The sequence below is a fragment of the Parasteatoda tepidariorum genome, chromosome 9, assembly GCF_982258835.1.
Source record: "Parasteatoda tepidariorum strain Cologne lab strain chromosome 9, Ptep-v5.0, whole genome shotgun sequence".
Taxonomy (NCBI): Eukaryota; Metazoa; Arthropoda; class Arachnida; order Araneae; family Theridiidae; genus Parasteatoda; species Parasteatoda tepidariorum.
Window position 1 is genome coordinate 11779955 of NC_141763.1, and position 27874 is coordinate 11807828.

Genomic DNA, 27874 nt, shown 5'->3' on the forward strand with positions numbered 1-27874 from the left:
CTAACAAATTTGATACCGTAATTTAATATTTTCGCTTACTAAACGGGCGGTTATATTAAATTTTATTTTTGCTTGCATCTCATTGTGCATGAAACTGATCGTTAATTTTTAAATCATTTAACCTTTAACTGTAATTTATAACGGTATATCAATGTTATTTGTGCAAAAATAATAACTGTAAAACGTTTGTTAAGATTAGACCACCTTTCTAAATAACTTTATCTTAAAATGTAGCACAGATATGCATTATATAATATCAAAGATTTATTATAAAAATAACTCTGCCTACAAAGCAATCGTTTTGATTGGATAGTGAGACAAACGGGGACTAATTATGTATTTACTTGATTATGTAAAATCTTGATAACGTAAAAACTTCATGAAAAAACGTGGACAAATTCGGCATGTTCTATTCCAAACTTCCATTCCCAAGACTCAGTAGACATGAATGAAGAAACCAAAAATATTTGAATAGGAAACGGTAAGTTGCCAATAAAAAAAAATGGAAAACAAATAAAAGTGAGAAAAAAAACTACGAAAATTGCAGTGGCTGAGAGAGAACAAATTAGGGCAGGCTATATTTCCACGTGCTATGTAAAACAATAAAATTGGCATTTTTTATTCCCTTGTTAATGATCATGACGTTTCTACTTAAATTATCTTTTGTTTTCCTCACATCTGACGAGTCTTGAGAATAGGCGCCTATTTTTTAGTGCTCCTAACATGCCAACTTTTGCCACCTTAAAATTACTTTTTTTAAGCAAATGAAATTTTTATATTATCAAGTATGTTTTTCTGCTTCTCTATACCGGGATTATTTATTAGATAAAAAAAGGATCCGTCGAGTTTAAATTTTAAATGTTCTGCGGAATTCAGAGATATGAATTTTTTTTCTCCATGTGACGTAACAACCTTGTTTCATTGCTGTCATTACATTCTTGTGGGCCAGAAAATCACATTATCTGATACATCGTTCTCACATGGAGATACAGATTTCAGTGGTTACCATCAATATAAATTTAGTTATTGATAAATTGTTTATTTGCAATATATTTCTTTACCTATAGTTTAACGGTTTTTACCCGTAATATTTATTTGTCATCCTATCTCAGTATTGTTTCCTGCAATTATTGATTTGATTATTAATCCAAATTATAGGCTTAAAACTAGAAACAACGTTCCTTTACTATAAAATAATTTTATGCTGTTACTTATTAAACGACACTATTATCATCGTTTTCCAATTATTGTGCAGAAAATAACATGTATTCATTTTTGTAAAATTGCTTTCAATCAATGTATTAAACTAATGAATTCAAAACTGTAAAACATTATAACTCTTGGTGAAATCGCTTTAAATTTCAATATTTTTCGCATTATTAACTTAATTACATCCTTACTTTAACTTAACTTATCGCGTTTTTATAACAAATAAAAAATTAAAAGGACATTTTAAAAACAAAGATGTAAATACAATGATTACGTTTAAATTTCTCTTTTCAAAAGAATCAGGTGTTTAGAAAATTGGAAAACTTCGCCGAAGATGATGAATTGCGCAGTTTAAGTTCAATCTTTGTTGACTATCGTTAGCGTCATCCTCATCTAAATTATTACTTAATACTTTTTTTTTTTTTTTTTTTGATTTAGAATATTTTATTTGTTTGTTTTTACAGCTGTTGACTTATACATGCGGGCGTATAAGAAATTTTCTATCTCGTAATAAAAAAAGGAGTCGACGTTTACAGCGTGCTAAAAAAAAAAAACTAATGACTCAGATTAACTTTTGATCTAATGATCGGATCTTCACGTTTCAGAACTCAATCTTAATGGTTCGAAGGGGTGACTTCAAATATGCTAATTAATTACTGCATGTGATATTTTAAGTTACGAAATCGCACACAAAAACGTACTTTCTCTGAACAAACATACATTTGTTCAACGGATTCTGATTTCCGACCCCTAAATATAAGGGTAACCACAGTCTGGGAAATACGGTCCCCATATTTTGATCAGGAGAGCAATTTTGCATATTTCACCATATCAGAAGAATTTTTTTAAGCGAATTAAAAAAAATTTGCACGTAACTATAAAATTCGTTTATCCAAAGATAATTCCATGCAAAAACTGGATTTTAATACATATTTATTAATTTTATTGTTTTATAATAATTGCTGGGAGAAGGGCAGAATGGGAAAAGCTTCTGAGGAAGGCCCAGGCCCACAAAGGGCTGTCGTGCCAATGCTGATGATGATTGTTTTATAATAGTTGAAAAACGTAACGTGACTTTAAAGTAATTTTACAAGGCAAAATACGAAATTAGAGAGAAATAGTTCGAATTGTTCTAGAGGAAATCAAATTTTAAATATCCGACTTTTTAAACATTCGAATTCTCTAGAACTATTCAACCAATTTTGCTCAAATTTTGCATTCTGCATGTAAAATTACATACTTTAAAAATGACGTAAAAAATTGTATATCTTACATTTCAAAATTTCTTCAACTGTTATTAAATTAAATAATAAAAAATAATAAATACTTGGTAAAATTTATTTTTTGCAAGGAATTGTCTTTGAATAAATGAATTTTGTAATTGTGTGCAAAAATTTTTCAAATCTCTTTTAAAGGTCTCGAGAAGTGGCGAAAAAGGAAAAAGTAAAATTAAAATTAAGGAGTTCAAACTTAGGGTCGCTCTCCTGATCAAACTATGGGGACCATATTTCCCAGATTGCGACTATTTTGGGGGTAAGAAATCCGAAAGAAAAAAAAGGTATCTTTATTTAGAGAAAGTTCGTTTATGTATCCATTTCATAACTTAAGATATAGTATCGACTAATTAATTATCATATTTGACGTTGCACCCTCTAACCATTAAGATTGAGTCCTAAAACGTGAAGATCCGACCATTAGACCAAACGTTATTCAGGATGGTACGTTTCTTTTTTGGCGTACTGTACACGTGATACATGGTACTTATTAATTTTGATGTATTTTATCGTCAATAAGCAAAAGGTAATTGCTGGTAATCACGGGGGGGGGGAGACGAGTTAGCATAAAAATAAAATTTATATGCTAATTAACTTTTCTTTTATTACAGGTGTTACAGATTTTTGAAAGTCACGGAATTTGAAAAGAAGTACATTATGCGAACTAGTCAAAACGATAATTGATGTCTCTTTCGGGAAAAGAATTGTTGAAAAAGTTTAATTTATTCATCAATTGCTTTCATCATCATCATCACATTGTCATCAGTTAAAATATTAAAATCATTGTTATGAGAATTAACTCTGTAATGATGATTTTACTTTTTGTTATTGTTGGTTTTCTAAAATTAATACAAATTAGTACTGTTATACTTACGAGGACATTTTTATAAAATTATTTTTAGTTTGTGCCGACGAACCAAGTTATGTTGCAACTTTTTAATTAAATTTCAGAGTCTATAACTTTCAAATTTACCGCAAAAGTATTTTTTAACGCTTTTATTTTTATTTTGTTAAAAATTCGATTTGTAACAACGTATTTCATTCAACGAATCGAAAGATAAAAATTGTAAATTACAAAATACATATGATTTTGCTACGTCTCGGAAAAATAAAATTTTTAGTTTGTTAAAAGTTTATAGAATTTTGTACAAATATTGCAATTTTCATCAAAAATTTTAATGTTGAATATTTTTGATTGTGCAAAATAATTGATGTGCAATTATGTTTGAATTATTGAAAATATAATCGCTTCAATACAATATATGTTTATTAGTATTATAATGTAACTACACGGGTTGGTGTTATAATTATATGAATCAGAATACATCTATACATTTTATTTTATTATTTAATAAAAAGAGTTTATTTAAGGATTTTTACTTACAGAATTTATGTAAATATTCGACAGGAAAATACGACTACATGATGTGGCGTATAAACACTGTTTAGACAAAGTACCATCATTAAAACTTATCATTTTTTTCTTAGTTATTTAAATGTTCTAAAAATGATCTAGATGCATAGAAAATTGGCAAAATATTGTATTTTGAGCAATTTAAGACTTTATGCCAATGAAATCTGCTATATTTTGGTGTAAATATTTCATCCAATGGTTTGTTGAAATTTATTTTGTCATATATCTGAAAATAAAAACTGATTAAATGTTATATTTCATAATTTCATTATTTTTACTGCCCAAAAAAATCACTAACTTTGACATTTTTTGTGTGTCTCTAAAATACCCTTACCCACCTCCAAATTTATAATTATATTCATCTGTGTGTCCAGCGATAGATAAAAAATAATCAATGGTGATGTCCAGAAAAAGTTTATTTAGTAGATAAATTCTAAGCCTGTAATAAAAACATCATGTTGTATTATTTTTTAATATGCTCTTCTACTTGGGCAAGGGTTAAAATTCTTTTCAAGTTTTTGATATTAGAATCAAGATGAATTCGCATTCTGTAGGATAAATTTTACTTTTCCACTTAATTCTACTGCGCTTAAAGTACAATTATAAAGCTCATGTAAAAAGTTCGTTTTATACAAAATACATTTGTTAATGATTATTTATTATTCTATTGAATAAAAATCAAAAAGTGCTTGAATATAATAATCATTTTAACTTATTTTTCGGATTCCAGTTACTGCTGCCCGATAACTAAACTTTAAAAATGCGATACATCATGAGGAAATCCCGAAACGGTGCCATTTTTAGCGATATGTTTCCATTTCTAATTAATTTACATTAATATTACTTTACTTAAACTAATTTAAATTATATTTTGATTGTACCTAAATGAAAATAGTGAAACATCACGGTCTTCTTGCATTCCATAATATTCTAGACATTGTCAAATTCGTTATTCATAGAAATCGTTTTCAATGCACTATATTATCGGTTTTTGTTATTGATAATACTCACGATAATATTGCATATCATTTTTAACAAATGATGTTTTCCTTAGTAATAATAGCTACTAGTCATTTTATCGAATTGAATATTTATCGAACTCGATAACGATCACTATTTTATAGAATTCGATATTTATAATTATTGGTACTACACGAAATATAATCGTATTCGATTTTTGTTATTTTAGGTAATGATTACGGCATTATCATTGTCGATATATATCGCATGTACGAAATTTATTGAAGGATAGAGTATTCAATATATATCGAAAGAATACTTTTTAATAATATGTATGCACCATAAAAATTTCTAAATGGGTCTCTATCTGTTACATAATCAAATAGATTCGTATATGAATTTTCTTTACTCCAGGTAGAGAATATTGCGACAGAAATATTCTGAAGACTCTTTTCAGACGATAAAGAATAAATAAAACCGATATTTATCAGACAATGAATCATAAGGTGTTTGCTAAACAAGAAAATATTCTTTCCATCAATATCAAAAGAAAATGAATTATCGCGTCTTTTTATTCTTTTTTTGTAGATAGTATTATTGTTTTCTTTTTTTTTATCATGTCTTTACACACTAAAACATTTTTGACAGTTCCTTAAGTCAATGAAGCAGTCACAAAAAGGTGAAAGATAAAATATAAAAAGGAAGAAAAAAAAGAAAGAATTATTCTGAAAGACAAATGTACATTCAGATCCGCCTCTGCACTAACATTACCAGTTCTGAATGACGGAACTACGTGACGTCATCTCTTAAGATAAAGTTGCAGTGGCGGCAAAAAATGCGCGCAAAGTGGTTATTTAGTTAATGAAGTCCTTCCAATCAAGATGCCCAACTGCCCCAAATGTGAGAAAGCTGTGTATTTCGGTAAGTTTTGCAATTAACTGAATAATCAATGTATCGTCTGTCATTTTTTTCTGATAAATATACGATTTTTGATGAATTTAATTAACCCCACCCCTATGCAGTTGATAATTAAACTGTTCAACTCGAATGCTCAATTAAAATCTTAACCAAATCAAAGGGGAAATTTTAATTTCACATAATTAATTTTAATTGAGCTTCAATGAGTTTTTATGACTAAGTAAATATTAATTTCGAATCATATATTTCTATTTTTTTTTCCGTATGCTTAGATTTAAAGGTATAAATATAAGCGTAGTGTGATGAAAATTATATATATATGTATATATATATATATATAAATTTATAGCACAATAAAGACAAAATGGATTTTTTGAAAAAGGAGATAAATGAAAAAAATTAATAAGTTTTAAGTTTTATTTGTTGCGCATAAGCTGCAAGTATATGGAACTCACAAAATAAGTTTATAAAAATAGAGAAATCAAGGAAAGAAATAAAAATTAATGAAAAGAGAATAAGAAAATGTATTAATTTCTTAATTAAATAATCATTAAATGAAATTTTTTCATATATATATATATATATATATATATATATATATATACTTAGTTAAAAAGAGTATTACAAAATTCTTTATAAAAACATGCTATCTACTTGTTATTTGAAGCATTGATAATTCTCAATTAATTAACATTTTATGTAAAAAAAATTATTGATAATCAAAAAGAGAATTAATACCTTTTTATTTTCAAAAATCAAAATAAAATACATATGATATTTTCCTGAATAATAAATATGCAGTAACAAATATAAATATAAAATTTCCTATCCAAATAATTTTTTCTATATAATAAAATAATTTTCTAAATAATAAAAAAAAGTTTCCTTCAGCTTATAAATTTTATTTAAATATAATTTTATTTTTGATCCAAAAATTTATTTACTACATGAAATGTACTTTTATATATTTTTAAGTTTGTACAACTAAAATATATAATTAAATTCGCTTGAAATTATTAAAAAAAATTATTTTAAACTTTGAGTTCAAATTATAACAAATTTGAAAGAAGAAAAAAATATATCATGAAATAGTTTTTAAGATATCAATAACATAAAAATAATTATCATAGAATTATATCAATAATTTGTAATTTAACCATTCAAAATTGTTAGTTTTTCATTAAATAATAAATTGTTTTTAGGAGGACTAAAAAAAGAACAATCAAAAAATTCCGAAGTTAATTTAATGGGGGGACGCACGTGCCCTCTCGACGCTACGCCAATGATTTTAAATTATTTTCAAACTATGGACCGTTCAAAATATTACGTAAGAACTTAAAAAGAGTTGCGATTTTCTAAATTTTGTTTACAAGGAGCGGAGGAGCATGAGGAGTTTGTAAGAAACTGAAATCCCCTTCTTTTAAATTTTTTTAAATACTAAAGTAAATGTAACAAAAAATTTAGAAAAAAAACAACACTCAGAAAAATTCCTAATTTGGAATTAAAATTAAATCAATGGTAAGAAAAAATAGGATAAAAATTTCTTCCAGAAGTTGCAAAATTATATGCAATATAAATTTTTTTAACGTAAATTCCGTTTAATGCAAATCTTTTATTACATTTTAGTTTTTAAAATTCTTAAAATTAAATTACTACAGTAAGAGACAAATGGCAAAAAAATAAGGTGTTGCGATTCCCATACGTACGAATGGAAAGGTGTTAGTAATTTGCCTAGTTTTGCTGACGAGGCCAAAAACATGCTTACGCAATATTTAAAAACCTCTACATTTTATACTAGAACACAATCAATTTTGTGAAAATTTATTAGTTTTGTAAGTTAATTAGTTAAAAGAAATAAATTTTGGGATGAGATTTAAAAAATTGACATAAATATTCATTCGCGTAATATTTCTGTTCACGTAATTATAAATATTTGTGTACATATATTTCATCTGTTCGTCCCATAGGACATACCTTTAAAGTCGTGGGACTTTAAAACCCTGATTAATAAACCCTCGTTTGCGTTTTTTTATTATCATACAGTCAAACCCCGCTATAGTGAACATTCAAGGGACCGAAATTTCTGTTCACTATAACCGGGACTTCACTATAACCGTTTAGCAAACAATTTTAACTAATGGTTTCAAACTTCCCCCTTTTATTACACATTATTTAAATAAATTACCAAAAAAATGAAATTCAAAAATGACTGAAAAATAATGCGTAGTAACAAAAATGTGTTAACTTTTATTTTTTATCGTCTTGCGTACAAAAAAAAAATTAGTAATCTTTAGCTGATGAGCAATCCTCAACATCAGATATGGAAATACTTCAAGACACTCCGATAATTTTTCCTGAATTTATATTATTCCGCTTCTTAAACCTGTCTAACCAGCCATTTGAGCACATAAAATTAGTCTCACCCAATGGCTTAGCAAATTCATAAACTTTGACTTGAAGCATTTGTCCAGAAGCCTTTTAAAATGCTTTAAAAATTCAAAGACATTTTTCAATGGTTAACTAACGCAAGGCGCGATATCAGACCTTAATATTGACCTATAATATTTTAGTTGGACCAGGTATTATATTACAGGGTAATAGTGTACCCTACCACATAATAAACTTCCTCTCTCCTTTCTGGTTCACTATATCCACACAAAAGAACATTATACGTGTCTAGCAAGGCACGGCCGAACATTTTGTTCACTATATCCAGAAGTTCACCATAAACATTGTTCACTATAGCGGGGTTTGACTGTATTACACTAATTTTGAGACCCTCACCAAAAAGCTTATTTTCCTATTAACTTTTCAACTTGTGTTATTGTTCAGGGGATATTTCCGTATCGGGATCTGTGGAGCCAACTACAATCGCCAAGGTGCCAACTTGCTAATTTAAAAAAAAAAAAAAAAAAAAAAAACCGGGTGGATGTTAGCCGGGGGGTGGCTACGAGTTATACCTTTCGAGTTGGTCCCTTTCTGTGATGTATTTTTTAGTTTCTCGCGGCCACTGCTCGGAAGTAGCCAAGTTTCAGCGATTATTCTGCCACAGATCACGATACGAAAATCTCCCCCTTATTTACAGTGATGGGGTAACTAAGGTCCTGGCCTTAAAAAAATTACGGTAGGGGAAATAATTTGAAGGGTATAATTTGTAAAGTCTCTCTTGGAAAAACCTTTTCATATTTTTTTTATAAGCTTAAAATCCCTTTGGCAAGAACAGATACGGGAATATTTCATTTAAAAGTTACCTCAGAAGACATCTAACCATAGTTTTTATCATGTTTCGTTAAAATTTAGTATTTATGTTTTCCACTTCTCTCAGAAGCTTAATAAAAACGGGAAAATATTGCCACCGAATAGTTTTATTATTGTTTTCTAAATAATTGAAACACATCTTCACGTGTTTGTTTATTAAAAAAAACACGTTATTTATTTATATTAAAAAAAAGATTCTTTTCGCAATTTTTTTAAAAAAATTCCGATTTTACAGTTTTTTTTAAACACTTAGCTACAAACACACATTTTTCAACATTAATTTGTAAAGACACAGTAATTTGTAAATTATTTTAACACAGTTGATTTTTAAATTTTTGTTAAAATAAACTTATCTATTAAATAATTTTCAGAAAACTATGTACTTTTTTTCTATGAGTATAGAAATTAACTTATAAGTATCATGAGTTCAACTCCGACTCTAAAGCTTTTTATAAACTCTCTCCAGCTAAACGCATTTTTTGAAATGCAGACACACCAATTTCTAAATTATTTTAACACAATAGATTAAAATAAAAAATTTTTCAAATAAACTATAAATATCTATTAAATAATTTTCCGAAAACTATGTACTTTTTTTCTATGAGTATAGAAATTAACTTATAAGTATCATGAGTTCAACTCCGACTCCAAAGCTCTTTATAAACTCTCTCCACCTAAACGCATTTTTTGAAATGCAGACACATCAATTTCTAAATTATTTTAACACAATAGATTAAAATAAAAAAATTTTCAAATAAACTATAAATATCTATTAAATAATTTTCCGAAAACTATGTACTTTTTTTCTATGAGTATAGAACTTAACTTATAAGTATCATGAGTTCAACTCCGACTCCAAAGCTCTTTATAAACTCTCTCCCCCTAAACGCATTTTTTGAAATGCAGACACATCAATTTCTAAATTATTTTAACACAATAGATTAAAATAAAAAAATTTTCAAATAAACTATAAATATCTATTAAATAATTTTCCGAAAACTATGTACTTTTTTTCTATGAGTATAGAACTTAACTTATAAGTATCATGAGTTCAACTCCGACTCCAAAGCTCTTTATAAACTCTCTCCCCCTAAACGCATTTTTTGAAATGCAGACACATCAATTTCTAAATTATTTTAACACAATAGATTAAAATAAAAAAATTTTCAAATAAACTATAAATATCTATTAAATAATTTTCCGAAAACTATGTACTTTTTTTCTATGAGTATAGAACTTAACTTATAAGTATCATGAGTTCAACTCCGACTCCAAAGCTCTTTATAAACTCTCTCCCCCTAAACGCATTTTTTGAAATGCAGACACATCAATTTCTAAATTATTTTAACACAATAGATTAAAATAAAAAAATTTTCAAATAAACTATAAATATCTATTAAATAATTTTCCGAAAACTATGTACTTTTTTTCTATGAGTATAGTAGTTAACTTATAAGTATCATGAGTTCAACTCCGACTCCAAAGCTCTTTATAAACTCTCGCCGCATAAACGCATTTTTTGAAATGAAACACATTTTTTTAACACAATAGTTTAAAACTAAATTTTTATTCAAATAAACTATAAATATATATTCATTAATCTTCAGAAAACTATTTATTTTTTTCTACAGATATAGCACTTAACTTAGAATTATCATAAGTCGAACAAATTTCTTCAACTCCGACTTCATACCTCTTTATAAACTCGCGCCATATAAACGCATTTTTTGAAATGAAAACACATTAATTTTAAAAAAAATTTAGCATAATAGTTAAAAATTAAATTTTTATTCATATAAACTATAAATATCAATTTATTTTCAGAAAACTATATACTTTTTTTTATAATTTTAATACGTATAAAGTATCTCGAATCGAAGTCGAGTAAATTTTATTGAGTCACCATATAGCTCTGATAAAAATCATCGCCATTTTTATATCAGAGAATGAATTCTGACTTTTTATTTCCTGAATTGAACACAGCTTCCGGATTTGCTTTAATTTTTTTTTATTTACTATTTTTTTGACGCTCTCTAGAAGTTTGTTCCTATAAAATAAAAAATAAAAAGAAAATCTACTACTTATCTTCGATGACAAATGAACAAAGCCGCCGTTGAGTGCATGAAGTTTATTTAGTTGACGTTCTTAAAAAAAATAAATATGTTAAATGTTTCTAACAAATCGGTTGTTGTTAATGTAAAATATATGACGTACTGCCACTTAATACTAATTAATTAATGTTAATTGAACAAAGAGATTTGATATGCTAAAAAGAAAGAAGGCATTGAAAAACGTAAAAGAACGAATTTTGGAATGCAAGAACTATTTCTGAGAAGGAAAAAAATCCATTTAGTTACGCTTTTACTTTGTATTATTTGAAGAAATGCTCAAAGCTTTCAAGTTGAAGATATCATCTAACAGAAAAAATAATTGAGCAGATGTTCTCTTACGGAGCAGCTGCTATCAAAATTAATACAACGCTCGAAATCGTTAAACGGAGATTTAAATGCACGGGTTTCGATTTATGAAATGATTACCCAAGTTGAAACTTTTGCACTGATTGACAACACGATACTGAAATAATAAAAAAAGAGGAAGGCTTTTATGCCGGAAGTATAGAAAGTAAAAAAAAACACATAATAGGAAAGGAAAAAGCATTCTTAATTGGTCATGTTACATATTGAAATTTCGCCAGGAAATATTACTTGTAATTGAAGTCTGAAACAGCTATATTTAAGAATTCTCTGCTTGTTATATGTAACCAATGTAATTTAAACAAATGTTATTCTGCTAATTGTAGCAAGAAAAAAATGTTTCTTGGGAAAGATTAATATCCAAGGTATTTTTTAACAAAAAAGTTATAAATGATATCTAAAAACTCCCCTGTACGCTTACTTTTTTGTTGTTGAGTGGTTTGAGAGAGGATGATTGAATTCCTTGACAGGAAATGTTACAGATGCATTTTTTTTTACGCTGCATTAAATTAGACCTTTCCCGACGAGTATTTATGAACAAAAAAATTTACATAATTGTGCATGCTCTTGTACACTATTGTAAGTTCTGTGTATAATTGAGACTGAGAAGCAACAGCGCGACGAGGATTACTAACGCAGTCCTAAAAAGGAAGTCAACTGTTCAGCGTGGACTATCCATCGAGTGGGCGTTATTTTCGATGTAGTAGAATTTATATCGCGTCCGGGTCACCAATGTGAGGACAGGATCGTTCGACTATGTCAATCTTCATCTATCAAAAGGTACCCCAAGTTTGAATCAAGTTAGCATGTCTTATACACTAGTGAATTGATGAGTAATAATTGTAGTGGTAGATCGTAGTGGTGTTGATTGTAGTAATTTAAATTGTTTAGAAGGAGAAAAGTACATAAATAACTTTCTGGTAAATTAAGCCTACAGAAACGTTTCTGTTGTTCCAATAAAGATCTTATTTTCCTTATAACGAGAATCTAGTAGGTAATAAACAGATTACCTCTTTAACTTGAGCAATGAAACAATTTATTGTACTTTACTAATGGGCTAATCCCCTGTTCACTGACGGTCACCAACCCCGATGATTGTTGTGCAATAATTGCTATTTTCTGTTTCTTGGCATAAGACAATTGAAATTATTCTACTAAAAATACATGTATTTAAAAAAACATTTGTCACGCCACTTTACAGGTCCTGTTAAAATCTGTTTTTAATTTAATATTTAATCCTGTTAAGATCTACATTTCAATTTCCTGTTAAGATCTATAATTTCCCCATTAAGATCTATTAAGGGGCCGTTCAAAAAGTACGTACACAAAAATAGAGAAATTTTAAACCCCTCCCCCCCTTCGTACATTACCGTACATAAGGTCTTAATCCCCCCCCCTAGAGTACGTACATTTTATTAGTCTACCCCCCCCCCTTTTTCATAAAAATTGAAATAATTACGTTTTAAATAAAATTAAATATTTATTTAAGAAGTGTGTAGGAAAAAGTCAAATTTAGATTGTGTATGCTTATAATGTACGTACTTTGTATAATACCTCCCCCCCTCCCCATCGTACAAAACCGTACAAAAAAGCAAACCCCCTCTCCCCCCTTCGGGATGTACGTACTTTTTGAACGGCCCCTAATCAGGGTTTAAGCTGAGTCTAAAAATTCATTAGCAAAAAAGCTAAAATCTGAAAAAAAGTTTTAGCAAAATGCTAAAATGCCATTAGGCTTATAAAATTACTTTATATCAAACAAGTACTGTAAGTTATCTGACAAAGAATAGCTTATTGTACAAGAATATCAAAAAGAATACCTATAACAAAAAAAAACACATTTATTATTTATCAAAACATTTTGGTTTATAATTAACAATCTTCCTTTCTTTCATGTTTGCCCATTTTACAAATGCTTCTTGAAAGTTAAATGCACTTTCAGGGCCCTCAATATTAATCATTAACAAATTGTTTACATGGTTGATTAACAACCTGTTTCGAATATTAGTTTTAATCAAATTAAGGCAGCTAAAGCCCCTTTCACAGTCAACAGTGTGCATTGGTATTGTTGCACAATACTCTATAACAGAAGTTATTAATGGGTACTGTTCAGACACATCATTGGTATATAAAAATAAAAGTAATTCATTAAATGACAAGTTTTTACATCGTTGCATTAAGATGTGTTTAAATAATCCCCATTCCCAAAGTAATTCAGTTTCTGTAAACTGAAAATCTTTTCTGGGAGATTCCGAAAACAAATTGAAAATGCAACGGATTTCCTTTACACCATAATGCTATAATTCTTCCGAACTATGGGGCATCCTGCTAGGTATAAATATATTGAACATTTCGATTTTATCCAAATCTCCCAATATATCAGTAAGCTTTTTTTTAATGGAATTTAGTAAAATCCTTTAGCAAAACTGCGAAAATGCTTTGTTGAATTTTAGCATTTTTGAGGGGTCTTTTCGCATTTTGCGAAAAAAGCTACCGTAGCGGAATCCCTGCCCCTAATGAACATAAATCATTTTTCGAAGTAATCATTTTTGGAAATAACATTTAAAAAATAAAAGTATTGTTATAACAATTTTGCTGTGTTCACAACTGTGATTTAATATTTTTGCTTGCCAAACGAACGGATGTGTATTTTAAATACAATTTTCACATTCTTCACTTTGTGCATGAAGCTGAAAGTTAAATTCTAGATCATTCATCGAATCCTTCTAACCGTAATTCATGATAGTATATTAATGTACTTTGCACTAAAAAATAATAATTGTTAAACAGCTAATGTGACATCCACATTAGATTTTCATATATAGTTAACGATTCTTTCTGTGTGTACATTAGCTTAGTAATCTATAGAATACAGTCCCTGGGCAAATTATTAGACTCACTATAATATTCTATGTAAAATATTAATTATCAGGTGATACTCTATACAGCTTCATTGTATTTATGTGACTGTTTGCACTTGTTTACGTCCGTTTATTAATTGGTTAACATTGTTATGCAATATCTTAAAAATAAATACAAATAGGAAGTATATGAAAAATATCCTTAATAAAGACCCATTACATGTATGTTTAAATATAAAAGTGTTGCCTATAAACTCGTGCAAAACATGCAATTGTAAAAACATTACAGTGCATCTAATCATTTGATCTAATTATTCTAATATACTAATATAGTGCCTGATATTAAAATATTCTATATTTATGTTTCATTTAAATTTATTCAATCGTCGAATTTATATTATAGATTGTCTAATTCAACCAATCGATACACGAACGTAAACAAGTGAAGCAAAATAAAGTGTCTGCTTAATATCTTTCGAAATTTAAAGTGATCGAAATAAAAACGGTGTAGATTAAGCGGTAAAAACTATTACAGTTTTAGAGATTTATATTATTTCATAACCGTCGTTGAACAGCCGACCCAATATTGAGTTTAAGACTACTAATGCTCAACTCCGTAGCCTTGTAATTTTAAACCCAATCCAGAAGACAAGGATACTCCTGAAACACTTATCTTGAAGAATTTGCCTTCGTGGAGGACTTTTTGATGGGACTAACCCGCATTTACGTTACACGGATAAGAAAACCACGTAAACATCTTACGGTTAAACTACGGAAAGGAACTCTAACCCATGATCCGTCTACCACTGAGGATATTTTACGTCAGCGCTGAGGTCGGTGCGAGCCGGGTGAGGAATTCGTATCGATCAGCCGTTGCTGGGATTCGAACCAGATTTACCTCAATGGAAGGCGAACGCTCTATCCCCTGAGTCATCATGGCTCATTTATATACCATTGTCAAAAATAAGTAAAATAGTTTTATTTTATTTTGCACACCGAAAAAAATAAGGCGATGGCTGGTAGCTACGAATTCCGCATCCGGCTTGCACCGACCGCAATGCTGACGTGAAATATCCACAGTGGTAGACAGATCATGGGTTAGAGTCCCCTTATCATCAGGCTAACCGTGGGAGGTTCTCGTGGCCTTCCTCTCTATGTAACGCAAATGCGGGTTAGTTCCACCAAAAAATCCTCCACGATGGCAAATTTCTCCCATTACTTGATCCAGGAGTTTCCTTGTCTTCTGGATTGGGTTCAAAATGACAAGGCTGCGGAGGTGAACATTAGTAGTCATAAAAACAAAAAATGGGTCTACACGTCTTATGATGATGAAACTTCATTTGCTGTTTTCATTTTAATTTAAATATTCTAAGAATCCTTAATTTTATTTGACCAAATTATTACTTTTCAGCTGAGAGATTGACGTCATTAGGAAAAGACTGGCACAGGGCATGCCTAAGATGTGAAAAATGTAATAAGACCTTGACCCCTGGTTCACATGCAGAGGTAATTGCATGGCCGTTACTTATTCAGAGCCTTACTGAAGTCTTAAATCATTCTATTGCTTTTATTTTATTTATGTAAAATATTGAGTTACGTAATAGTTAAACTGATAGTAAAATTTTCTGTTATTAGTAATGGGTAAAAAGTGTCTTATAATTGAATTTAAATTATAGAACTAATCGACGCACTTAATAATTAATCTTATATAGGTACCATGAGTAGGCGACTGCTTTTCCTTGTCTCAAAATTTTAGCGAAATCGATTGAATAGTTTCTGAGTTAGACATTTTTTTAAAAATTCATATATTTGATATTTTACTTCTTAAGATACATAAGATCAATTTCGTTCAATTTTTGTCTTTTACTATTTAAAATTATTACTAATTATTGGGCTGCGCCTCCTGCTCGCTAACGCTCGCCAACCCCCGAAAACTGCTACGCAATCTTATATGGTTTGCTTCGCAAACCAAACTCGCTTCGCTCGCTACTAACTTAGGTACATTGCAAATGCACAAATTCTAAGAATTCAAAACAATCATTCAAATCCATATAAAAACTTTTTTTTTTTTAAAAATTACATCTTTTTAGTAAATACTAAGTCATTAAAATAAATTTGAATTCAAATAAATGACATGTAATTCATTAAACCTATTAGAAATGTGCTATAGTATAATTCGTGATATAAATCAAAAATCGTCAAATAAATTCGTAATATATAAATTCCTGAAAAAAAAAGCGCTTTCGACAAAATACTAAAATAGAGATCGATCGACAAAGACTACTCACTTCTGCCTAGCTTAATAGTATGAGATTGCCGCAGCTGATGCTCTCTGGTTATTTCAGTTTCCGTTTTAAAAGCGCTATATGTTGAGCCACCTCACCTAGATTTGGTATGTGACATTTTTAGCAGCAATCATTGGTCGATTTTCTAACATTGCCATTCGGGGAGTTGTAATGAGGCTTTTTTTTTGTCGCCGTGTAAGAGAAATTGTAACGTAAACAAAACAAAGCAAACGTTGCCACCGGCGGAAAAGAAATACAGTCAAAATTTGGGAGCCACGTAAGAGAATGATATATATTAGATTTAAAGTAAGTTATCCATTAAATGTATAACTTACAATTCAAAATTCCTTTGTCCGTTAATTAATGAAATAATTAATAAATAATAAATTAATTAAAAAATTAATCACCTTTGCAAAAAAAACAAAATTTATTATTGTGTGCAAAAGTTTTCCGGAGATATGATGGAACACACAAAAAGTGAAATTAACGTTAAGGGACTCAAACTTTCGACCTTTCTTTGATTAAACTATCGGCACCCTATTTTTCGGAATCCTATCCCCCCACACATTTTTATAGTCAAATATCCAAATCGCACAAAAAGAAGGTACGTTTATTCGGAGAAAGTCCGTTTTTGTGTCTGATTTCGAAACGTAATTAATAGTTTGCGCTAATTAATTAGCATATCTGAGGTCTCCTCTTTGAACCATTTTGATCGGCACGTAATTCATGAAAAGCCGAGCATTAGAGCAAAAGTTACTCAATGCGATATCTATTTTATTCTATGCAATGCAGCACATCATTAAATAATTCAGCATCAAATGTATGGTTTATTGTATTTAAAAAAGTTAGATTTGCTTGTGTTTTTTTTAGCATGATGGAAAACCTTATTGCAACACACCTTGCTACGGAGCTTTATTTGGACCTGGTGGTAAGATATTATTCTAAGAATATATATATATTTTATTATTTTATAATCGTCGTGTAACAGCCGACCCAATTTCCGGGTTTACGACTACCAATGTTCAACGCCGTAACCTTGTCATTTCAAACGCAATCCAGAAGACAAGGGAACTCTTGGATCAAATATAGAGGGAAATTTGCCTTCACGGTCGACTTTTTTATGGATCTAAGCCGCATTTGGGCTACATGGGGAAGAAAACCACGAAAACTTCCTACTGTTAGCAAAATGGCAAAGGGACTCTAAATCATGATCTTTCCACCACTAAGGATACTTTTCGTCAGCACTGTGCTCGGTGCAAGCCGAATGCGGAATTGTATCGACCAGCCATCATTGGGATTCGAACCCGGTTCACCTCATTGGAAGACGGACGCTCTATCCCCTGAGCCATCGCAACTCATCTACATATATATTATTCACAAATGATGTAGACTATCATTTGGGAGTCTAATACCAGTACAAATGATGTAGACTATCGATCAGCTTCCACGGCCCAGTACCACTCTGTCTGAGGCCCTTATATACCGTTGTTCATGGGTTAGAATAGCTGATTTACTTTAATCTTTGCTTAATCAAAAATCCCCCAAAGTTTTGATTACTTTCCCAGAATGAATATTTTTCAATTTATTATGTAATTCTGGATCAACTTATGATTATTAATTGTATCGTTTACGGCAGATTGTAAAATTACATTTTTTAATGAAAGTTTTTTTTTTAATTAAAATGAAAAGAAAACAAATTTGTTTATGTTAGTACTAAACTTGTTAAAAAGAAATGAAGTATGTAAAACGCATCGCTTTTGAAACACGCGGGGGGATTTTTTTGGAGACGAAGTTCGTAACGTAAAAGCTGAGTCCTTTGTCCGAAAGGGGTCCACATTTCGATTGACGATAAAATAAATATTGGAAAGACATATAGTCTTTGGCTATAATTGAAAAAAAAATCAGTTTGTTACGATCACGAAAATCTTGTCGTCTGGTCCGGTGTTTGAGATGTGAGAACTCAAGCTAGTCTGAAAGAGGCTAAAATTTCAATTGTAATATTGATTCTTACAGAAATGAAGGCGAATTCATAAAAACGTAATAATTAGAGCCCGGATTTTGATGACCTAAAAAATCTCAACTAATGCCCTTAAAAAGTGCAAAAAATGCCCTTAAAAATGCACAAATTGCGCAAAAAATGCCTTAAATAAAGTAAAAATATTGAATTAAAAGAATGTTTTGCTCTTTAAAATTATTATGAGTCATTTAAAAGATATAAAGCAATGCAATACTTGTTCTACGCTCATTAAAGTTTGAAAAATATGTTTTATATCCTAAAATAACAAAAAAAAGGAAAATATATTGACACCAAAATATTTTCATTTTGTATAGAAACTTTAATGGATATAACAACTTCCATCTCATAATATTACTAAATATCAAAATTACATTGGATTATTAAATGATTTTTGATAATTTGAAATGTAAACGAGCGTCTCTTGTCTGAAAGTAAATTTTCATTCCTGCAGAAGCTTCTTTCAACGTCTACTGATGTTATAGGTGCGTACTTGAAAAAGACGGTCTTACTTACTGACAATTCTTCTTCAATTTTAAAAGATGTTGCTTCACCTGTTAATATCCTATAGATTTTCTTTATTGTTTGGAAGCCAGTGTAATAATGAAAATTGATAATAAATAATAAAAATTGGAAAAAATTAACAAAAAAAACTTTAAAAAATGCATTAAAATGCAAAATACGCCCCAAAATTTCAAGAAAAATGCCCTATAAATCTAAAAAAATGCTCTAAAAGACAAAATATGTCCAAAAATGCAAAAAATGCAAAAAAATGCAAATGTTATCAAAATCCGGGCCTTAGTAACAACAAATAATTTTTTTTTAACCTTTCTGTACAAGATAAAATAATTTGCCAAAAGAACAGGCAAGTGCTTCAATGACTTTTCCCGTGAATTAGAGCATACATCCTAGTACAAAAGTGTTCGAAGTTTTGATTGACTATAAATACTTTTTGGTGATAAAAAAAAACAATTATTTCTACTAGCTACGCTTGCAGCGATTTAAAGCTTGCATTATCGCTTGCTCAGGTGTTTCAGTACAGACGAAAGAGATCTAGCTAACACCTCTAGCGTACAAGTGCGTCTTAGCTCAGACCCTTTCGGATAGAAGACAGTATTATTAATTCGTGAAAGCACTTCAATTTAGACATAGACGTGAAGGAGAAGGAAATTTTTTCCTGATCCCTGTAAACTTTGTACTTCTCAGCTACCGACCACAAGACTTTCGACCCCACATAATTTACTAGCATGTATATCGCGCGAACTCGGTGAATTTCACTCGCTTTTAGGATCGAACCCCAGCCCCTCGCAAATGAAGTCCGATGCTCTAACCGCGACCCTTATTTTTGCATTTTTGTGTCAAGTAATTTAAATATTAAGTACAGTCCCTGGCCAAATTATTAGACGCACTTTAAGATCCTGTGCAAAATCTTAATTATCAGGTAATGTTCTACAACTTTATTGTTTTGACGCGGCTGAAACCGGTTTACAATTGTTTATATTCGTGTATCAATGTATTTGTTCAATGTAATTGTTCTAATTATTATAATAGATTAATATAATACCTGATACAATAAATATTCTATACTTATATAGTATATCTTCTATTGTATATAATCGTCAAATTTATATTATATATCGTCTCATTTCACCAATGGATACACGAGCGTAAACAAGTACAAACAGGTTTCAATCTCGTGAAAACAAGTATCACGTGATAATTAAGATTTTACATAGAACCTTAGAGTCCGTCTAATAATTTGGCCAGGAACTGTATACGTTAAAATCAATATCTCTCTCTTACAACGATGATTTTAAAAGATAAAGTAAAACTTGTAAATGGAAATTAATTAATGACGTAAACAAAAAGAGCCGATAGTTTAACGAACTATCAAAAACAGTTGTCAACTAACTACACACAAAATAAAAGCACGCTATCTAATTCAAAATACTGCTAGTGCTACTCACTTTTATCTTAATCTCAGATTCTTCTTGATAAAGTAGACATTCTTAACTAAAAGAGTAAAGTAATTATTTAAAAAAACAACAACAAAAACGATACATTTATTTTTCAGGGAATATCGACAAAGTTGCCACTCTCTCAAAAGTAAAACTTTATAAGTATATTACAATTAATGAATTAAAAATGCAACAGATACCTTAAAATGTTAATAGGAAATTCAACTTTTACAATTTAGATGATGAAACTTATGAAACATTCCATCTTTTTTGATTAAATTATCTTAAATACATGAAACTTTTTAATAACTTACCTCTTTAAGATACACTCGGCATTAAAATTTGTAATCCATAACTTGACTGAGAAGAAAATTAACATTCATAATGAAAATAAATATTTCTATGAAATCAAATAGAAATATTCTTTGCTCAGGGTTGATTACCATCTTCAAATCTCAATTAAAAATCGTTGTTGTTGTTGTTGTTGTAGTTCATTTATGTCGTACTAGAGCCGCACAACGGGCTATTGGCGACAGTCAGGGAAGCATCCCTGAGGATGATCCGAAGACATGGTATCACAATTTTGATCCTCTGCAGAGGGGATGGCACTCCAATTCGGTAGTCCGACGACCTACACACGAAATTCAGCACTTAACGGTAGAACAGTTTAACGAGGACCCATACCGCACACCCTCGGTCCCTACGCAGACTGATCCAAGTGGTCACCCACCCGCACACTGACCGTAGTCAGTGATGGTTGACTTCGGTGATCTGCTGGGAACCGTGTCTTAACGATCAGTCCACTGCGGGACCTTCAAAAATCGTAGGTGTTAAATACGACAATACCTCTAACAACGAAGATACCCAAAGTATAATTCGCATAGCTAGCTGAATTCTCTTTTTGCAATATTAGTGTTCTTGGACCGGAAATAATATGTATAAAACTTTTTATCTATTTCAATTTAAAGAGCTATAAATTATTACAAATATTTGTCAGTTTAGGTCAGAAAATTTGTCAAGATTCGACAAAAACATCGCCAAATGCGAGATAACAAACGCAGCTGAAAGAATCAACCTTAAGAAACTTAAAAACTTATTGCCGATGAAAGAAAATCTTCGATTTCAAATAGTATTTGTTTTTACCTTTAATAAAATATTTCTTTCAATTCCGTACTTTTGCAACTACATTAAAACTTATGAATTTAAAATTTAAAAAATTATCCTTTATCAATTGATACAACGCAAAAGACAACAAATTGAACTTAATAAGATATTATTTTTAAATTAAAAAGCATAAGTAAAAATTCATATGTTCGTTTCACCTTATGTTTATTTCATCTTTATTGTTTTCATTCGACTTGTGTTTATTTCATCTTATCACTAAAAGACAGTTAAGGGAATTGAATAAATCACATACTTTCTTAAGGGAAATCATCCCACAAAAATTATTTTAACTTCTTTCGGGAATTGATCAAGTACCTCTGATCAAATATCCGTTTTCAGAATTCCAATACGACATTGGCGGGGCTGCAAATAAATATTTCAAGCAATGATGAATAATTACAATATGAGGAGAGTAAAGAAAAAATCGATTCAGCCGTGAAAAATAATTCATAATTTGCTTTTCATATTCTAGTTTTCTGAATCAATTTCACAAAATTTCCTATTAGGGATTAAAGAACTTCATAACTTATTTATTGTTATTATTTTTTTTCACTAACCGTTTTCTTTCACTTCAATTTACTACTCTCAATTTAATCACAACGCAAGGTTTTTTTAATCACTCTCAGAAATGTAAATATAAAAATGCATTCAAAAATTTTTTTTACAATCAGAAAAATGTATGAAATGTACACAAAGTGTTTTAAATTGAATTGATGTAATACAATTTATAGCTTATAGCATTTCATAAACCAACCAGCTTGGTACAGTCGACCTAAATTAGGGTTCACGATTATCAATGTTCAACTCCGTGTGTGATTTTAAACCCAACATCGAACACAACGGAATTCCTGGATCAAGCATTAGGACACACTAACTTTCGTAAGAGGCTTACTCATAGAACTAACCAGCATTTGCGTTGCATGGAGTGGAAAACCACAAAAACCTCCCCTCGACGGCGCAGAGTCCTTCAGTGGACTAATCATTTAAGACATCAGGGGTCTGTTTAGAAGAAATTTGGGTCCGTTAACGGACCCTTCACAAAATATCTTTTCATGAAAACGGACCCTTCACAAAATATTTTAACTTAAAAACGGACCCTTCACAAAATAATTTATCTTATAATCGGACCCTTCACAAATTTGTTTATCTTCATTATTGTTTTGTTAATCGAATAAACCCTTCCCAGGAAGGGGGGGGGGGGGAGAAAGACAGACGTAAACGAATTAAATTTTGTCTTCCGCAGACGCTTCTTCCTTTATTCGTCCGAAATTAATATTCTGCGTTCAGCAGTATAGGCTAAATGCCAAATATTTGTATGTTGCATCGCTTATTTAGTAGCTGCATTTGCTGTTTAATTTTTAAAATTTAATTTTTTTAATTATAATTTTACAGCATTGAGCATAATCTTGTATGTCTTTGCAATTTAGAAACTCCTTGAAAAAGTTTTTTTTTTTTTTGCAATAACGGACCCTATTTGCACAAATTCACAAAAGCGGACCCTCGTTGAAAGAATGTGACTTAACGTTTATTTTATATTCACAAATGACGAGTAATTTTTTCACAATTTTACAAAAAACGGACCTTTCACAAAATGTCTGAACAGACCCCTGGACATGGTTCCCAGCAGATCACCGAAGTCAAGTATCACTGGCTGCGGTCAGTGTGCGGGTAGGTGACCACTTGGATTAGTCCGTGTAGGGACCGAGAGGGTACGGTATGGGTCCTCGCTAAACTGTTCCACCGTAAAGTGCTCGACTTCGCGTGCAGGTCTTCGGGCCACCGAAGCGGGGGTGCCACCCCCCGTTTCGAATCAAAATTGTGATGGTATGTCTTCGGATCATCCTGAGGGATGTTTCCCAGACCGTCGCCAATAGCCCATTAAGCAGCTCTAGTGTGACGTAAATGAACTACAACAACAACATCGACGGAACAGAAATTCTAACCCGTGATCCGTCTGAAACTCAGGCTATATATTATCAGCACAGAAGTTGGTGCGAGCCTTGAGTAGTATTCGTACCAATCAGTCTTCACGGGGATTCGAACCTGGGCTATCTCATTGGGAGGCAAGCGCTCTATTTCTTGAGCCACAGCTACACAATTTGAGCTATATTTTTAAAAACAATACATCTTTTTTTTTTACCTTTCTATACTGATTACTCAAATTTATTTTTAGTTTAATTTTGTAATAAGTTTAATACATTAATTTAAATTTTGCAATAAGTATAAAACAATATGTTATTGTCAATAGAAAACATACTATTTTCAGTAAAAATAGTTGGATGATTTTATATAGCTTGTATTGACACAAACTATTAGAATTTAGTCATGCGAAGAATTAAGGCAGAATTTAGTCACGCGATTCGGCTACGAACTTGTTAAACTTGAAATTATGTTATCCATTGAAAATAATTTTTAGATAAAGCTTATTTACTTGATAAACTAATGTCTTGGAGTAAAACTTAAATAACAGTTGTAACACTTCATTCATGCTACATTTGAAATAATAATTGATGAATTTAAATTTTAGAAATTTAGAGAAATAAGGGAATATGATAGATATGTGCACATGATAGATATGTGGTCAACAATAGGTGCATTCTTTTCAAGTTCAGGGCAGGAATTTTAAAAATAGTAATATTTTTTTATATTGGTAAGAAGATAGCTTACCCGGTGGTCGCAAGTCCCAAATCTGAACAAAAATAATTAAATTAAATTAAATTCTTACTTTAAAATGAAAAGATACTATTTTTATATTATCATCAGCAAGTTAAAAATTTCTTTATTGAGTTTTGTATAGGCATCTTCTTTTTTTCCTTTTGGTCAAAGCTGTTGTTGTTGTTGTAGTTCATTTATGTCGCACTAGAGCTGCTTAATGGGCTATTGGCGACGGTCTGGGAAACATCCCTGAGGATGATCCGAAGACATACCATCACAATTTTGATCCTCTGCAGAGGGGATGGCTCCCCTGCTTTGGTAGCACTTTACGGTAGAACAGTTTAACGAGGACCAATACCGCACACTCTCGATCCCTACGCAGACTGATCCAAGTGATCACCCACCCGCACACTGACCGCACCCAGTGATGCTTCACTTCGGTGATCTGGTGGGAACCGTGTCTTAACGATCAGTTCACTATGGTACTTTGGTCAAAGCAAGATTGTATAAAATTCAAATTAAACTTTAAGAAAACATGAAGTTTTATAATAACTTTATATTTAATATTTGTGTTGTTGTTGTTTCCAATATCACTTGCCAATATCAGCAAGCCTGCTTGGTGAAACCAGGCTAATTTTAGACAGAGGATGCGCTTCTTGTTTTTCAGTGGCGCCATCTATGACTAAGAATACAATTTCAGTCATACACAGACGTCACAGCCCAGTTATGCGGCGGACCCATTAATAAATACATTTATTAATTTACAGATCGTAATTTTGACTTGAACCAGAGAGCAATCAATCTCCAATTCAGTACCTCCAGAGGTATTGATTTGTTATGAGAACTTGGAGGGCTTAGTGACCTGACAGATTTCACGTTCACCAGTCACCATTTACTACAAGGAGAGACTTCAGCAGACGCGGATCGAACTCACGACCTCCGGAAAATGAGCCCACCCCTCTAATATTTAATTTTATAATCATCGGTGAACAGCCGACCCAAATTTTGTATTTAAGTTTGCTAATATTCAACTCCGTAACCTTGTAATTTTGAACCTAATCCAGAAGACAAGGGCACCAGTATTGGGAGAAATTTATCTTCGTGGATGACTTTTTGATGGAACTAACTCGCATTTGCGTTACAAGGAGAGGGAAATTGCGAAAACCTTCCACTGTTAGTCTGAAGGTAATTAGACTCTAACCCTTGATTCGTGTACCACTGAGGATATTTTACGTCAGCATTATGGCCGGGTGCTAATTCGTATCAACCAGCTATCTCTAGGTTTTGAACCCGGTTCACCTTATTGGTAGGCGGGTGCTCTATCCCCTTTAAATTATGCTAAATATATGTCAGATTAAGTTTATTTTTTACTTTCCTCTATGAAGGTAACATTTCTTCTAATGATCCAGGAGCTTCCTTGTCTTCTGGATTGGGTTCAAAATTACAAGGCTATGAAGTTGAACATTAGTAGACGTAAATCCAAAATTGGATCTGCTGTTAAACGACGGTTGTAAAATTAAATTATAATCTCTTGAGCCGTGGAGACTCATGGGATAGAGCGCTCGCCTCCTGCTGAGGTGACTTGGGTTCGAATCCCAGTGTGGTTGAATGATACGAACTCCGCACCCGGCTTACTCCGACTACAGTGCTGACTATAATGTCCACATTGGTAAACAGATCATGGGTTAGAGTCCCTTCAACATCGGGCTAACCGTGGGAGGTTTTCGTGGTTTTCTTCTCATATTAAACGCAAATGAGGGTTAGTTCCCTCAAAAACTCCTCCGCAAGGGCAAATTTCTCCCAATACTTGATCCAGGAGTTTTCTCGTCTTCTGGATTGGGTTCAAAATTTTACGGCGAAATTGTTAATACGTAAACACGGAATATGTAGGAATATGTAGTCGTAAACACGGAATCGGGTAGCGGGTAAATTTGAATCTATAATAGTGCTGCAGATTGACTCAGTAAACTCTGCTATCGGAATTGCTCTTCAGGTATATTTTTACAGCATTAACAAACACATTAAATTTTTCAAATCAACAAAAACTCTCTTAAAATCAGTCGAGTTACTGGAAGAAGGCGGTATGTAAAACTTTATTATCAGTTTACTTGGGGCCGGGATAGCCTGGTTGTCAGGACGCTGGACTCATGTTCGGGAGAACGGGAGTTTTAGATTTTAATTACCACTCTCATAAAGTATTTTGCAAAAACCGTAGTAGTTGGCATGCTTATATTTAATATGTGAATAATGATTCAATAAAATTTATATAACCGGTTTTCCTTTAAATAATGACACAAAAACGTGGCTGGGTTAGCCTGGTTGGTAGGGCACTGGACTTTCGTTCGTGGGAACGGGAGTTCGAATCCCGCCGGCCGATAACTCCTTGTGTAATAAATGGTGATTGATGCGCGTTATATCTGTTGGGTCGCAAAGTCCTCCATGTTCCCATAGCAAATCAATGCCTCTAGAGGTAGTGAATTGAAGATCGATCGTTCCCTGGTTCAGGTCAAAATTACGATCTATGGATGAATGAATGGACGTATGATTGATTCCATCCTATACATGGATGTGACGTATTAGTGAGGCCGAGGTTGAATTTTTAACCATAGAAGGCGCCACTGGAATACAAGAACAACCGTACCCCTTGCCTTAATGGCCTGACAACAACTACCAGTTTGCTTCCTTGTTGAAACTTTGAAGAATTTTCAATAAAAATATTAAACGAAAAAGAATGATGTGTTTAGTTCCTCTCTAAACTGGTTTTGATGATTTCACTCCAGCTTTCTATTGAGACCCATTAATAGTTTTTTTTCTCTCATAAATCTCTCTAATCTGCATAAATTTTGCAACTTATATTTCATAATGTTTCGGAATATATTTACTAACGATAATTATTAGGAAATACCAAGTACAGATAAAAATTTCCTCAAACTTTATAGTTATTGTCATAATTAGTATTCTAATTAATATTTTTTATTCTCTGTTGTTAAGTTCTTTTTCCATGCTCAACTATTTTATTTTATTTTTTATAGGTTTTGGACGGGGTGGAACAGAAAGTTACAACTACAAAAAATAAAATACTATTTCCTTGTAATGTGAAACGAATGAATTCAATAGATTAAATTTTATACTTTTCTTCGATGTGCGTTTTTTTCTTCTTTTTATTCATCATTAAAGAATTAAATGCTTATTGTTAAAAATTAATGTATAATGTTTCAACTTCGTTCAGTAAGAGAAAATATTTCAATTTGGATAATAATTTTTAATAAACTGATTGAATATTATTATGTAAATGAATTTAAACATTTTATTTAAAGTATAACTTGAATGTTATTTAAAAATTAATCTAATAAAAATCCGGCAGTTAAGAAAGACACTAAAAATAAAAAACACACATGAGTTTAGATAGTTATGCTTCATGGAAATTGCAATA

General features: G+C 31.0%; 2 protein-coding genes across 3 annotated transcripts in view; both read left to right on the forward strand.

Annotated features, from left to right (window-relative positions):
- The window catches only part of LOC107454301 (uncharacterized), a 52715-nt gene extending 48565 nt beyond the window's left edge, over positions 1-4150 (forward strand). For both annotated transcript variants that reach the window (XM_087150869.1, XM_087150868.1), the window contains exon 7: positions 3095-4150. In XM_087150869.1, the coding sequence (XP_087006995.1) occupies positions 3095-3111 (17 nt within the window). In that variant the 3' untranslated portion in view covers positions 3112-4150. The remainder of the gene's footprint in view (positions 1-3094) is intronic.
- A 1431-nt stretch (positions 4151-5581) lies between these two features.
- On the forward strand, positions 5582-27582 carry LOC107454298 (cysteine-rich protein 1). The gene is made up of 4 exons (XM_016071437.4): positions 5582-5778; positions 15777-15871; positions 17521-17578; positions 27474-27582. The coding sequence occupies exons 1-4, from the start codon at positions 5739-5741 to the stop codon at positions 27515-27517; spliced, it is 237 nt and encodes a 78-aa protein (XP_015926923.1). The 5' UTR covers positions 5582-5738; the 3' UTR covers positions 27518-27582.
- Positions 27583-27874: the final 292 nt, after the last annotated feature.